Raw genomic sequence first — 13,620 nt, 5'->3', positions numbered from 1 at the left:
GGCGCCAAGCCCTTGCTCCTCGGGTCCCGCCCACCGGCGAGCGGGGGCGGGGCCGGCCACGAGCTGCCCTCTTCCAACATGGCGCCGCGGGAGGCGGGTCTCCTCGCCGGCTTCCAGGGTTCCGGCGCCGCGCGTTTTGGTTCCGGAGTAACAGTGCCCTCGCCGCCGCCTTCTCCCTCCTGCCGCCGCCTTCCCCCTCCTGCCGCCGCCTTCCCCCTCCTGCCGCCGCCGCCGCCGCCGCCGGGACGCGCGGCCTCGGGTTGCAGGTTCTGGGTCGCGCGCGCCGTGCACTCTGGCTCGGGGTGGGGCAGAGGACTCGCCCCCGACCCTCCCGCGGAGGGCCCCCTCGGCTTTCTTGTGGTCCGGCGGCCCTGGGGCTCCTTCCTAACAGCCCCGGACTGAGTCGCCTCAAGTCGGGGACCCTCCCCGCTTCTTTAAGGAGGAGTGGACACCTGCCGCCGTATCTCTCTAAAACGGCGTCTTCTCTGTGCTGTCCCCTCACACCCACACAGACGGCAGAGAGCTGCAAGATGCCGTTTGCTTTCTTTTCCAACTCCAGAACCTTCTGATCTCTGCTAGTTCCTACTGGCTCCTGCCCCTTGCTCCGTCCACGCTCACAGGGAGACATCCCTCAACCCCATATAGCCTGGGCCTGGCTCCGAGCCTGCGGGCTTCTTCTGGACCACCTCCTCTCTTCACTCCTCCTCCCCCTCTGTCCTCTGACCCTCAGTCCCCTTGTCACCTCTAAGAGCCCCCGCCTAACCAGGAGCCAGGGGGTTTCCCCCTACCAGGATGTGAGCCCTTTTAACCTGTAATGCTGTGGCTGGCCCTTGGCCCCTTCCATGCCATGGAGAACCAGGTGCTGGTGATTCGCATCAAGATTCCAAATAGTGGAGCCGTGGACTGGACAGTGCACTCTGGGCCGCAGCTACTCTTCAGGGATGTGCTGGTAAGTGCTAATCTCAGTGTCCCTAGCGAGGGGGGCGCAGGGATTTGTAGGGCAGTAAGCACCTTGATCACCAAATCTTACCCTGGTGGCCTGAGCTAGTGGCCATTGCTGGCCTCGTATGGGGGCAGTTTTATTTCTTCCACCACAAGCATTGATTAATTGTATAGACTGAAATCTGACAAGTGTGCAGGTTCCTGGGGAAGTAGAGATGAATCACATTGGACCCCTGCCCTCAAGGAACTCACAGCCTGGACTGGGACATAACACACAGAAGCAACCAACTGGGATACAGAAAGCTGAATCTAGAAGAGAGTTTTTCTCAAGGATTTTTTGGAATGTCCCTGGCCAAATTCCAGCCTGTCTTTCTACTGAGTTCTCTAAACTTGGTAGCTAGTGGGAAAGGGAAACAAGGCAACTCTAACCAATCATGTTTCAGCAAGCCTAAGACATCATAAGTTTTAAGACATTATTTTATGTACCGCTAAGAAAGAAAAAAAATGCGACCTGTTAAACTATGACATGCCACACATCGTACAAAACCCAATTTCAGAGATGTTAAAATAGAGGGGAAAATGTGCATCTTAGAGTCAATGATGTAGTCTTACTTTCATAATAAATATTCAAAATATATTTCAAATAAAATCATGGAATGTTAGAGCAGAGGATAACCTTGGAGGTGGCCTGTTGAGCCCTCTGATCTTTTTTGCAGATAGTTACCGAGGAGCAGTGAGGTGAAATGGCTTTTCCAAAGCCATGTTACTTGTGAGTGGGAGTCAGTGCCAGAACTCAGATTTCCTTACTTTACTTGGTATTTATTTCCACATGCTGTAGTACTACTTCTCAGCTTTTAGTATTCATGTGAGATAGAGTACATCGTGCCCATTTTATATTTTGAATAACTGCACTATCAAAGGCAGAGCTGACATACCAAGGAGCATGTTGCAAGTACCAGATCTATACTGGAACTTACCTGCAGGATAAGATGGGGCTGCATGGAGGTTTGGGGGAAGAGGAAGATCTGGGATGTGGTTTTTGGTTGTCATAGGTTACTCAATCAAAATTTGATCTGTGTACCATCATTTTGAGTTCTGGATGTTACTGACCACCTAGAACATACAGATCTTCAGGTGTCTGCAGAAGGAGTGCAGAAGCTGGAGTAAACCAGCAGCCTCCGATCTTGTACACATATGCCATCCTTCTCTTTGCATCCAGAGTTCTCCACACGCTCACATGCACATGGATCTCCCTTCATGGTAAGGCCCAAACTCCTTGGCATGGTCCTCTGGGCACATATATATATATATATTTTTTTTTTAAATAAATTTATTTATTTATTTATTTTTGGCTGAGTTGGATCTTTGTTGCTGCACGTGGGCTTTCTCTAGTAGCTGTGAGCGGGGGCTACACTTCGTTGCGATGCGCGGGCTTCTCATTGTGGTGGCTTCTCTTGTTGCAGAGCACGGGGTGTAGGCGTGCAGGCTTCAGTAGTTGTGGCTCGTGGGCTCTAGAGCGCAGGCTCAGTAGTTGTGGTTCACGGCCTTAGTTGATCCGCAGCAGGTGGGATCTTCCCGGACCAGGGCTCGAACCCGTGTCACCTGCGTTGGCAGATGGATTCTTAACCACTGCGCCACCAGGGAAGCCCCTCTGGGCCCATCTTGATTGGCTTGTACCTGCCTGGCACCAGCTTCATCTCTCACTACACCCCCATGAGCATCCTGTCTTCCAGATATATAGAATTAACCGTGAGTTCTCCCAGGTGCCCAGGCCTTCTTCACTGGGCCTCTGTCTTCAGCTCGCCAACTCCCACCTGTCCTTCAAAGCCCAGCTTGGCTTTTCCTCTGTGTTGGTCTTGGTCACATGCCCCTCCTCTGTGTTTCCACAACTTTGTTTTGGCAAAGTATATGGGTTTTGTGCTAATTTTGTCTGTCTCCTCTACGAGATGGTAAACTTCTGGAGGAGACGGACACCTCTGTTTCCTCTCTGTTTCCGATGCTTCATAGGACCCTGAAATATTTATTTAATGAGGGAGCTTCAAAGAGGATGCACACCGTTATGGTTTTGTGGACAGCACGCTAGGTTTTGAATCAAGAAATTTGTGTTTAATTGTAAACCGTCCCACTAACTAGGCATGTCACTCTGCCTCTCTGAGCCTCAGTTTCTTTACTTGTAAATTAGGGATAATGATACCTGCCTCAAAGACTTGTAAAGATTAAGTGAGATTGTGTCTCTGATGAGAAAGACAAGAGCTTTCTTTCACTTTACTCATTTGAGACAACAGAAGGTATTATTTTAAGTAGAATGGTACAGTGTTAAAAACACAAACTGGAGCCAGGCTGACCGCGTTTACATCATAAGCCTTACCAGACTCACTTGGGCAAGTGTCTTCTGTATCTCAGTTTCTTCATCTGTAAAAAGACAAAAATAGGGTTGGGGGGATAAAAGTAGTGCCTACCTCACAGAGTTCTGAGGACTAGTGGAGTTGGTATGTGTAAAGTACTTACAACAATCTGGAGCATAGTAAGTGCTCTGTAAGTGTTGTTATTGCAGCAGAAGGGATAGGGCCTGGGCATCTCTCAATTGTACATTGCCTCAAGGATGACTGGCCTAAAAATAAACTTTGCACAAATGGTCCCACCATCGAGAGCTCAGCGTGCCATGTGCCACGTGCTTGCTCAGGTACGCCCAGGTGGAGCGTGTTATGTTGGGAAGGCCTCATGGAGGGCTCGTGACAATGGGTGCTGTATATCAAGTTCTTGGAGCTGCAAGCTCAAAACCTGGAGGACTCCTTAGATCTCTTTTCCAGGTTTACCTTATCTCTTCATTGAGAAATAGGCAAAAAATCAAGAGTCACATCAGCATCTTTGGCTTGGAACGTTAAAATTTAAAGCCAAATGAAACCTGGAACGTTCCCTTTCATCTGATATCTCTCCTCACTTCAGTTTTCAAATGAGGAAGCATGAACCCCTGATGGGGAAAATGCTAAAGCCACACAGCTGGTTTGTGGCAGAACCAGACACGGAAGCCAGAAGCAATTTGTAGTCACTGAGTCAGCTGGAGCTGAGGGCGTTTTGGACTCAGAGTCAGTAGTTGAGGGCTCCATTCACAATTCCATCAAATGGCTGGGACTCTGTGGGCAGGTCACTGGGCCTCTCTGAGGCCTTTGTCCTTCGTCTGAATAGTTAGGGACTGGTGCATTGTGAAGTAGACCCAGCTGGTCCTCATAGGCAGAGGCATTTGGGTTATCTGTTTTTCAGCTTTCTGTGTTTCTCCGTGGCAATCCAGTCCCCAGTTTGGGGAAAATTGTGCAGGAGATCTGAATGTTCCCCCTTTCCTCTTGCTGTTTGAATCCTCTCTCCCAAGTTCCAGCCCAGATTTCCCCTCATCTGTGAAGTTTCTTCTATCTTAACTGAGACCGTGATTTTTACTGCCTTCTGAGTTAGCACCTACCGTTTGCTAATTTATGTCTTTTGTTTGGCTCTTTTATCATACTATAAGTGCTCTGATTTGTTAGTCTTTTAGGTTTGTCTCTATCTTTGTGACAGATTATAATCTTCCTAAAGTCAAGGAGCAAGTCTTATTCTTCTGTAGCCTACAGTTTTGTAATCTTTATCCTCCTGGCACGTTATAGATGCTCATTTATATTTTTGGTTTGCTATTTGTTTGACTGATTTATTGAAAGGAAGGAGAAGAAAAGGATCAAGAAATGATCACCAACAAGATATGTGAACTTATGTGCTCTTTCGAAACTTTCTTTAAGTTGAGTAAAATGTTGAGAATAAGACAGGGTCATTTTGAAATAAGTCACTTAAAATACAACTGGAAAATACACATAAAATTAAATGTGCCTGCTTAGAAAAGACCAGGAGATACTGATTGAGTTTTACCTCTTTGTCATTATTATAGCCCCACTTTATTTGCTTTAACAGAACAAGATGGTCAGTTGTGTTCACGTGATTCTCATGATTCTCTCAATCAGGTTTGCTTTTTCTTTCTCTTTTTCCTCCCCCCGCATTAGTTGTAAAGTTTGTGTGGCTCCTTGTTTATGTTGATGGGCAAAGGAGGCCATTGCTGCTCAGCAGGGTTTTCAGACGGTTGTTAGAAGTTTGCTGTTTGACAGGTTCGCTATTCATAAGTAGGAAGGATCCTAAATTAGTTTGCTAATACTCTAGGGTTCACATCTCAAGATTGGTTGTCTGGAAGTAAGCAGTGATAACCTAGACTTGGAGGGTTGGGGCAGTGGAGGGTCCCCCCACCCCCACCCCTTTTTAAACCAATACTGGCTAATCCTCAGTAAATGCTGTGGAAGGATGAAGTAAGTGAACCAAAGACCATCCTCCACTGATTGTCAGGTGCTGAAATTTAGGATTTCGTTATGAGGTAAGATTTGTAATGTGCCAGTCATTAGTGACTTGTTTTATTTATTTAACAGACACTAATACTTGCACTTACCATGTGCTAGACACTCTTGTAAACACTTTATAAATATTAACTCATTAGTCCTACAAGGTAGGTACAGTTATGATCTCATTTTTACACAGAAGGAAATGGAGGCACAGAGAAATTCAGTCACTCAGTGACTGAACGGCAGAGCCAAGGTCCAACCCTAGCAGTTTGGCTCCCGTTCACACTCTTAGGCGTTACACTGGCTGCTTGTGTATTCTATACTCGCTCAACAGTTTTCATTTAGCTGTCAATAAATACTTTCTGCCTACAAATATGTAGAAAGGATTTTTTTCAACACTAAAATCTTTTACAAATACTTCCACAGAAAGTTGTTTCATTTGCTAAGACTAGAGTAAGAAGAAAAAATAATCTCTTTTGGCTCTAATGAGTGAGGGCTGCCTAAGATAGTTCCCTTTGATCAATTTTTTTTTTTGCGGTACGCGGGCCTCTCACTGTTGCGGCCTCTCCCGTTGCGGAGCCTGTGCTCCGTATGCGCAGGCTCAGCGGCCATGGCTCACGGGCCTAGCCGCTCCGCGGCACGTGGGATCTTTCCGGACCGGGGCATGAACCCGTGTCCCCTGCATCGGCAGGCGGACTCTTAACCACTGCGCCACCAGGGAAGTCCCCTTTGATCAATTTTATATGCACAGATTTATTTAAAACACCCCCCCCCACACACACACATACACATACACACATACACAGTAGAGACAAGGCTATTATGCAAATTGCCACTGCAGCAAAAGCTTCTAAAGAACTGCCTTTAGAAGGAAGTTGCAGACGCCACCCTGCTAAGTGCCCTGCTTGGAAGGGCTGTGGGCTCCCTGCTGAGAAATACTGCAAGTGGCTTTGTCAGCTGGCTGCCTGGTGCCATTTGTGGCACGGCCCAGGAGGGACGTTGTGGCAGAGCTCCCTGAGAACAATGAGGTTTGCAGACCATTTGGGTTGGAGTGGAGATAATGGAGGGTCACTTTTCCCAGAACTAACGATTTCTCGAAGGTGTTCTGTACCTCTTTAAATAAGCTGTCTCTGTAGACTATTTTTTAAGTGTTTTCAACTTTATAGATTCATTTAAACATTGATATCAGGTTATATACACTTTTTCTTTTGTAGGCTAGATTAACTTTATTTCGGTGTCATTAAATATGTTTTTTAGTTGCTCAAGAGTAAAGATTGATAAGAATTGTTTGTGTTAAATGTATTGTAGTATTGTAGATTTACATCATCATCACGGAAACTTGTTTTTTGAACTCTTCCCAGTATGAGTGCAAGGAAAGGTGTTGGTAGTCACATATCCAGAGCTGCATTTGTTGAAGGTCTACAGTGTGTTAGGCTAGTTCATGTTCATGTTTATTACATTATTTAATACTTTTTACATTACCTCTGTAAGCATTATTAGACCCATATTGGAGGATAATCAAATTGAGGCTCAGAGAGGTTGAGTAATTTGTTGCTAGTCACACAGCTTGTTTAGTGCAGAGCTGAGATTCAAACCCAGGCCAGTCTTGACTCCCCAAACCTCTTTTTCTACTAGTACATTCCTTCTATAGCCTCCCATGGAAGAAACCTATTTTTTTTTATAAATGCACAACAGTGTAATTGTCTATGTTGTTGAATCGAGAGTAAAAAATTATGTTATTAGTACAGAGTGGAAAGGATTTTTTAAATGGTCCCCACCCCCAGTATAGAGATTTAAGCTCCAGAATAGAGATTTAAACTCTGGACTTAGATTGCTGGGCTAAGTGTGATGATGAGCTAATGTTTTTATAGTTTATGCCAACATTTCAAAAATCTTTTCCAGGTTCTCCTGTTTCCTCTAGAATTTGCCGCATGTTAGCAATAAAGAAGATGGCTAATTGTGTTCCTTTATTCTTTCTTTGTTTAGGATGTGATAGGCCAGGTTCTGCCTGAAGCAACAACCACAGCATTTGAATGTAAGTCTGGCTTGTATACTTTCTTGACTGTTTCTTTCTGCAGTAATTTTTCAAAGGGTTTATGGGTTGCGTTACTTTAGAAACTGACAAAAACAGATTATTTATGATCATCATATGGTACATTTAAATATTTATAAATTAATGCAAGTTTAATGATGATACTGAACCGAGGAATATTTTCTTATTTAATCATATCTTGGGTGTGCATATTTCTGTAATATAGCTTTAATTACCAACATGACCTTTATCTGCTCTTGCTCCTCACTGTAATGATAATGTGGGACAAAATGAAACGTGTAAACTACCTGTAGGCCAGTGATTATTGATTAAAAGATTTTAATCCTTTGCTGCTTTAAAACAGCAACAGAGTAGAACATTTAAGTGAACGTTGCATGAAGTAATTCTGTTTTATTGGGGCTTGGCATGGCTGTTAGATGATGGCAGCAACACTTCAGGTCTTGAGTCCTTCCCACCCCCCCAAAACAATTGGCTTGGGGACTGGGGTGGGGGCAGGGTGTACTAGAAAAGTGGTTTTGACATAAGCCAGAGGGAGGTCATGGGCTGAGTAATGTTAAGATGAGAGTTTAGTCAGCACAGGGGCTCTGGTGTTAAGAAGAATAAAGTAAGGATCTGTAACTGTGGTCCCATATTTTCTCCAAGATGTGGTCTGCTTTTGCACGTAGAAAAATGTACAGTTTCTCCACATGATTTTTTCCTTTTTGTTCTTGTTTTTTAAGCAGATGGTTAACTACAGAGAGTACAATTGTCCTCTCTTTTATTTATGTTCTCTTGGGGGACAATTTGGCAATACTTACCAAAATATAAAATGTTCAAAACCTTTGACTCAGCAGATCCACTTTTAGGAAGCTGTCCAACAGAAATACCTACACATGTGTTGAATGCCCTTCAAACAGTGTTCCTTGTGGAATTTTTTTTTTTTTTTTTTAAATTTTGGCTGTGCCGCACAGCTTGCGGGATCGCAGTTCCCCGACCAGGGATTGAACCTGGGCCACGGCAGTGAAAGCGCCGAATCCTAAGCACTAGGCCACCAGGGAACCCCCTGGAGTTATTATTTATTTATGTATTTTTGACTGCGTGGGGTCTTAGTTGAGGCACGCAGGATCTTCACTGTGGCATGCGGGATCTTTTGTTGCAGCGTGTGGGCTCTTCATTGTGGCATGCGGGTTTTCTCTAGTTGTGGTGCCTGGGCTTCAGAGCACGTGGGTTCTGTAGTTTGCGGCACGCAGGCTCTTTAGTTGAGGAGGGTGGGCTCAGTAGTTGTGGCTTAGTTGCCCTGTGGCATGTGAGATCTTAGTTCACCGACTAGGGATCGAACCCACGTCCCCTGCATTGGAAGGCAGATTCTTTACCACTGGACCACTAGGGAAGTCCCTGGAATTATTATTATTATTATTATTATTATTTTTGCGGTACGCTGTTGTGGCCTCTCCCATTGCGGAGCACAGGCTCCAGACACGCAGGCTCAGTGGCCATGGCTCACGAGCCTAGCTGCTCCGCGGCATGTGGGATCTTCCCGGACTGGGGCACGAACTCGTGTCCCCTGCATCGGCAGGCGGACTCTCAACCACTGCACCACCAGGGAAGCCAGACATGGAATTATTTTTAATAGCAAAAAATTTAGAGGTAAGCTAAATGCCTAGAGTAATGGATTAATAAATTATTTATCCATAGTCTGAAGCATTAAGCAGTGGCTAAAAAGAATGAGAATTTTAAGCATTGACATGGAAGTATATTCATGATATACTGTTGAATAAACGAAATATGTATGGTATGATCTCATTTTGTAAAATATTACAGAAAAAATGTTTAAATTTCTAGGTTTAACTTCTTAGAGATCATGTTCCTTCTTTTCCCCCAACAAGGGCAGAAGCGTATACCCATCTGCATCTGGATCAGTTTTAGGTGAAAAGAATAAGAACAAAAATACACAGAGACAAAATAATAATAGTTCTTTGTTTTTTTGCGCTTAGATTATTGTGTACTTTCCATTATAGACTTAAAATCCTAGGCTGGCTTTTTTCGTGATTGTTCTGGGGCGACCTTATTTTCTGTACCAAGGATCTTCACTAATAAATGAAATCTATGTATAAGAAATAGTTGGAAAGATGTAGTTTATAAGCTAATTGGTTGAAATTTTTGAGCTCTTTCAGTTGTTTATGGTATGATGGAACAACTCCTGAATAAATAAAACTTTAAGATATTTACAGTAATTTATTTAATACTGCAAAGTATACCCAACATTAACTTATACAAAAGAGGTGTTGTATTTAGTGATATGAATTAAGCCACGAGAGAAAGGACAGTGTCAGGTTTACCTGTTTTACATAGAGAAAAAGAGTTGAGTAAGTGGAAAAGAGGGGAAAGGTTAGGTTCTCTTACTGATAATTCAGTTCTAAGAAATGCCATCTCTTTGGTGAAGTCTCCGATCCCCGCAGGTGTGGTTAATCTCTCTGGGCACTTTACTAGAGAACATAACCTATTGGGCCTCCCTTCCGGTTGGTTGTGTGCCAGATTTTGAATGACTTGGTGACAGAAACCATGTTTTATTTCACTCTTGCTTTCTTCTTAGTACAGTTGGCCCTTTGTATCCTTGGATTCCACACCAGCCCGATCCGTGGATGCGGAACCTGTGGATACAGAGGGCAAACTGTACAATGCCATTTTATATAAGGGACTGGATCATCCACAGATTTTGGTATCCTGTGGATGGGGGGCAGTGGTCCTGGAACCAATACCCTGTGGATACTGAGGGACGAGTGTACACTGTGCCGTGTAGGAATACCCTTGTTGAATAAGATGGAATGTTACATATGTCCGTATTCAAAAGAGAATTTTAAAATGCATGTAACCTAAAGCTTAGTAAGTAATTTGCTTTTTTGGGATTATTTTTGCAGTTGCGCAGGCGTGGGATGTAATTGGTTGGTGGTGGACAATTCAGGCTCCAAATTCAAATTCCCACACTTGACTGGGCCCTACGTCCAAGGGGGCAGAGGGTGTATAGTGGTTATATTCTTTCTGATTTCTATCCCAGGGGATGGTGTTTCCGAGGGGATTTAGGAGTGAGTGAGGGGAGGGAGTCCCATTTGTGCCAAACTTACCTCTTGGACTGATGGTCCTAAACCTTTTTTTTTTTTTTTTTTTTTACCACTTTTAGGTCCTTTCTCCCTTACAGTAAGAGCACAGATGAAAGTACTACCTTTCAATAAATAGTGTCTGATTTTTTTTCTTTAGTGAAGAAGGTATAGATGATCTTTAAAAAAAATGCAAGCAGTATCGAAATAAAGCAACAAGTAAAAGTCCCCATCTTCCCAATTCCCTAGTTAACAGCTTCTTCTGTATTCTTCCAGAAATTTTCTCATACATAATATATACTGGATTGCAACTAGTTTCCCCTGTCCCCACTTAGTAGTATGTGTTGGGCGTCTTTCTAACATCAGTGTGTACAAGTCAACTTCTTTCTTTTAGATAATTACATTATACTTAATTTTATGGGTATGACTTAATTTAACCTGTTGATGGACCAGTTTTAAATTTAAGATGTTACCAGTTTTTCAGTAGTATTAGAAAAAGTGCTGCAGTCAACAGCATTGTCTCTTATGGCTTTCCACATTGTAGAAATGTATTTGTAGGATAAATTCCTAGGATTTGGAACTACTGAAACAAAGAGTACCCATATTTTACGTTTTGATAGGTATTTCCATGTTGTTCTTTAGAAGGTAGAGCCAGTTTGCACTCCCACCAGCAGTTTTTGAGAATGCCCATTTCTCTCTACCCTCGCCAGCTCGAGTCCAATAAACTCTTTAGTTGATGTCAATTTGATATGTGAAAAAGATTATTGTAGTATTGTTTTATTTTTATTTTGTATTTCTCCAATTATAAATGAGCTTGAGCATCTTTTCATTTATATTTTGGTCATTTGTATTTAATTTCTGTGAACTATTTATCACCTTTGCCCATTTTTCTATTAGGTTATTCGTCTTTTTCTGATTGATTTAAGAGCTTTCCAATATTAAGAAAATTCCCCTTTGTCTTAGATGTTATAAATATTTTTGTTTAGTTTATTGCTTTCCTTTAAGCTTGTGTAGGTCGTTTTTTCTCTTTTTTTCCATGGAGAAGTTTAAAGTTTTTACAAGAACTGATTTGTCATATTTTGTGACTTCTGGATTTATGCCATGCTTAGAAAGGTCCACATTCCAGGATATTGAAAAAACATTAATTCAAATTCTTTTTTCTTCCTACTTTAATGGGGTTAAACACACACACACATTTATAAATATGTACGCTTGTATGTGTTTTTGTGTGGATTTTTTTTTTTTTATAAAACAGCATGTGTTTTTATTGCAGACAGAAGTTTTTTTTTTTTTTTTTTGGTACCATCTTTCAGTTTATTTTGGTGAAAGGAGGAGTCAGGTGGTGATCCAGCTTTATTTTTCAAGCAGATAGACAGTTGATTCCATACTGGTTATTGAATAATTTGTCTTTTCCCAGATGTGAGAACGCTTCTGAGATGAAGCTAAATTCCATAACCATGAAAAATCTTGAATGTTTGCATGTGTGGGCCCTACGTATGCTGTAGGAGCTTGACATTCATATAGGCCCAAAGATCCCTGCTGATTTTCACAATTTCGTTAACAGATTAATGAGTACACCAACACATGAGGTGATGGAAATCAACTGTGCCCACTAATGAGTGTCCTGTGCATATCTGTTACATGTGTTCCTCTCCCTGGATTTTCTCTAGACAAGTTACTGCTGTAAAATTACTGTTGGGCTGGGGCTTCCCTGGTGGCGCAGTGGTTGAAAGTCCGCCTGCTGATGCAGGGGACACGGGTTCGTACCCTGGTCCGGGAAGATCCCACATGCCGTGGAGCGGCTGGGCCCGTGAGCCATGGCCGCTGAGCCTGCACGTCCGGAGCCTGTGCTCTGCAACGGGAGAGGCCACAGCAGTGAGAGGCCCGCGTACCGCCAAAAAAAAAAAAAAAAATTACTGTTGGGCTGGTGTAGCTGGGCAGTAAAATCTACTGTTGACGTGAAACATACGTTTTTTTAAATTTTTTTTTATTTTGCGGTACACGGGCCTCTCACTGTTGTGGCCTCTCCCGCTCCGGATCCGGACGCTTAGGCTCAGCGGCCATGGCTCACGGGCCCAGCCGCTCCGCGGCATGTGGGATCTTCCCGGACCGGGGTACGAGCCCATGCCCCCTGCATCGGCAGGCGGACTCTCAACCACTGCGCCACCAGGGAAGCCCGAAAGATATGTTTTAAGTCTATGTAGACAACCACTGACTTATACCTATAAATACCATATGGCCCTACTTTTCCATGATACTCTGACATCCCATATTCTGATCTATAGCCCTCGTAAGTATCTTCATACTGGTCAAACCATGTGTCTGAGTTTTGGTTCAGAAAATTCGACTATAGGATAAATCTTTATTTTATTTGTTTTTCTTTAACCATGACCATTTTATACTCACTTTTCATTGAATAGATTCCTTTTCAGTTTTATGAATTTCTGGAAAAATTCTGGGAAAAATGAAGTTTTATTTTCTTACAGTATAGCATATGTAAAAGATAACTGGTTGCTTATAAGAAAAACTGGGTAGGTTAATGAAAAATTGTAATTCGCAATAGATGTACACTGAGTCTAAAAATTAACATGTAAGAGTTAATTGTGTATCCTTAGAATTTGAGAAGATTTGAAGAGAGCTTTAATTTATTGAAATTTTGTTTTGAAATATCATCGATGCAAAAAGTCCTAATCTTTTTTAGTCTTATGAGAGTAGTTATTAGTAGTAGTAGTAGGTATTTGTAGTCTTATTAGTTATTGTTAGTAGTAGTAGGTGTTAGTAGTCTGGCTGTTTTACATGAGAATTAAGAAGTTTAAGTCCTTTACCCAGCACGAGGCTAGTTCCTTGAGGGCAGTAGATAATGCTGCTCATTTTTGAATTGCTAGAAACCCAGCATAGTACCTGGCACATAGTAGACTCTCAATTTGTGTTTCTGGAATGCATGGATGGTTGAAGGAATGAAGTAATAAGGACAAGCAAATATATCCAGCATGTGATGACTGCTCAAAACCTCAATTTGGTTTAGGTCACCATCATCTCTTACCTAGACTAGGACAGTGGTCCTCTAACTCGTCTCCTTGTTTCTGCTTTGCCTCCATATAGCCTCTTCTCCACACAGCAGCCAAAGAGATCCTTTTAGAAGTTAAGTGAGATCACTACAGTCAAGACCCTCCAGTGGTTTCCTTGTCACTCAGGAGTGATA

The 13,620-nt window shown here is 42.9% G+C and overlaps 1 protein-coding gene across 3 annotated transcripts in view; it reads left to right on the top strand.

Annotated features, from left to right (window-relative positions):
• Positions 1-229: 229 nt before the first annotated feature.
• The window catches only part of MAP2K5 (mitogen-activated protein kinase kinase 5), a 263,527-nt gene continuing 250,136 nt past the window's right edge, over positions 230-13,620 (top strand). For all 3 annotated transcript variants that reach the window (XM_060005718.2, XM_060005717.2, XM_060005716.2), the window contains exons 1-2: positions 230-949; positions 7,278-7,326. In XM_060005718.2, coding sequence (XP_059861701.1) covers positions 815-949; positions 7,278-7,326 — 184 coding nt within the window. In that variant the 5' untranslated portion in view covers positions 230-814. The remainder of the gene's footprint in view (positions 950-7,277; positions 7,327-13,620) is intronic.

This window comes from Delphinus delphis, chromosome 2 (assembly GCF_949987515.2).
Source record: "Delphinus delphis chromosome 2, mDelDel1.2, whole genome shotgun sequence".
Lineage (NCBI taxonomy): Eukaryota > Metazoa > Chordata > Mammalia > Artiodactyla > Delphinidae > Delphinus > Delphinus delphis.
Note: the sequence above shows the minus strand (reverse complement) of the source record. Positions and strands in the feature narration are given on the sequence as shown.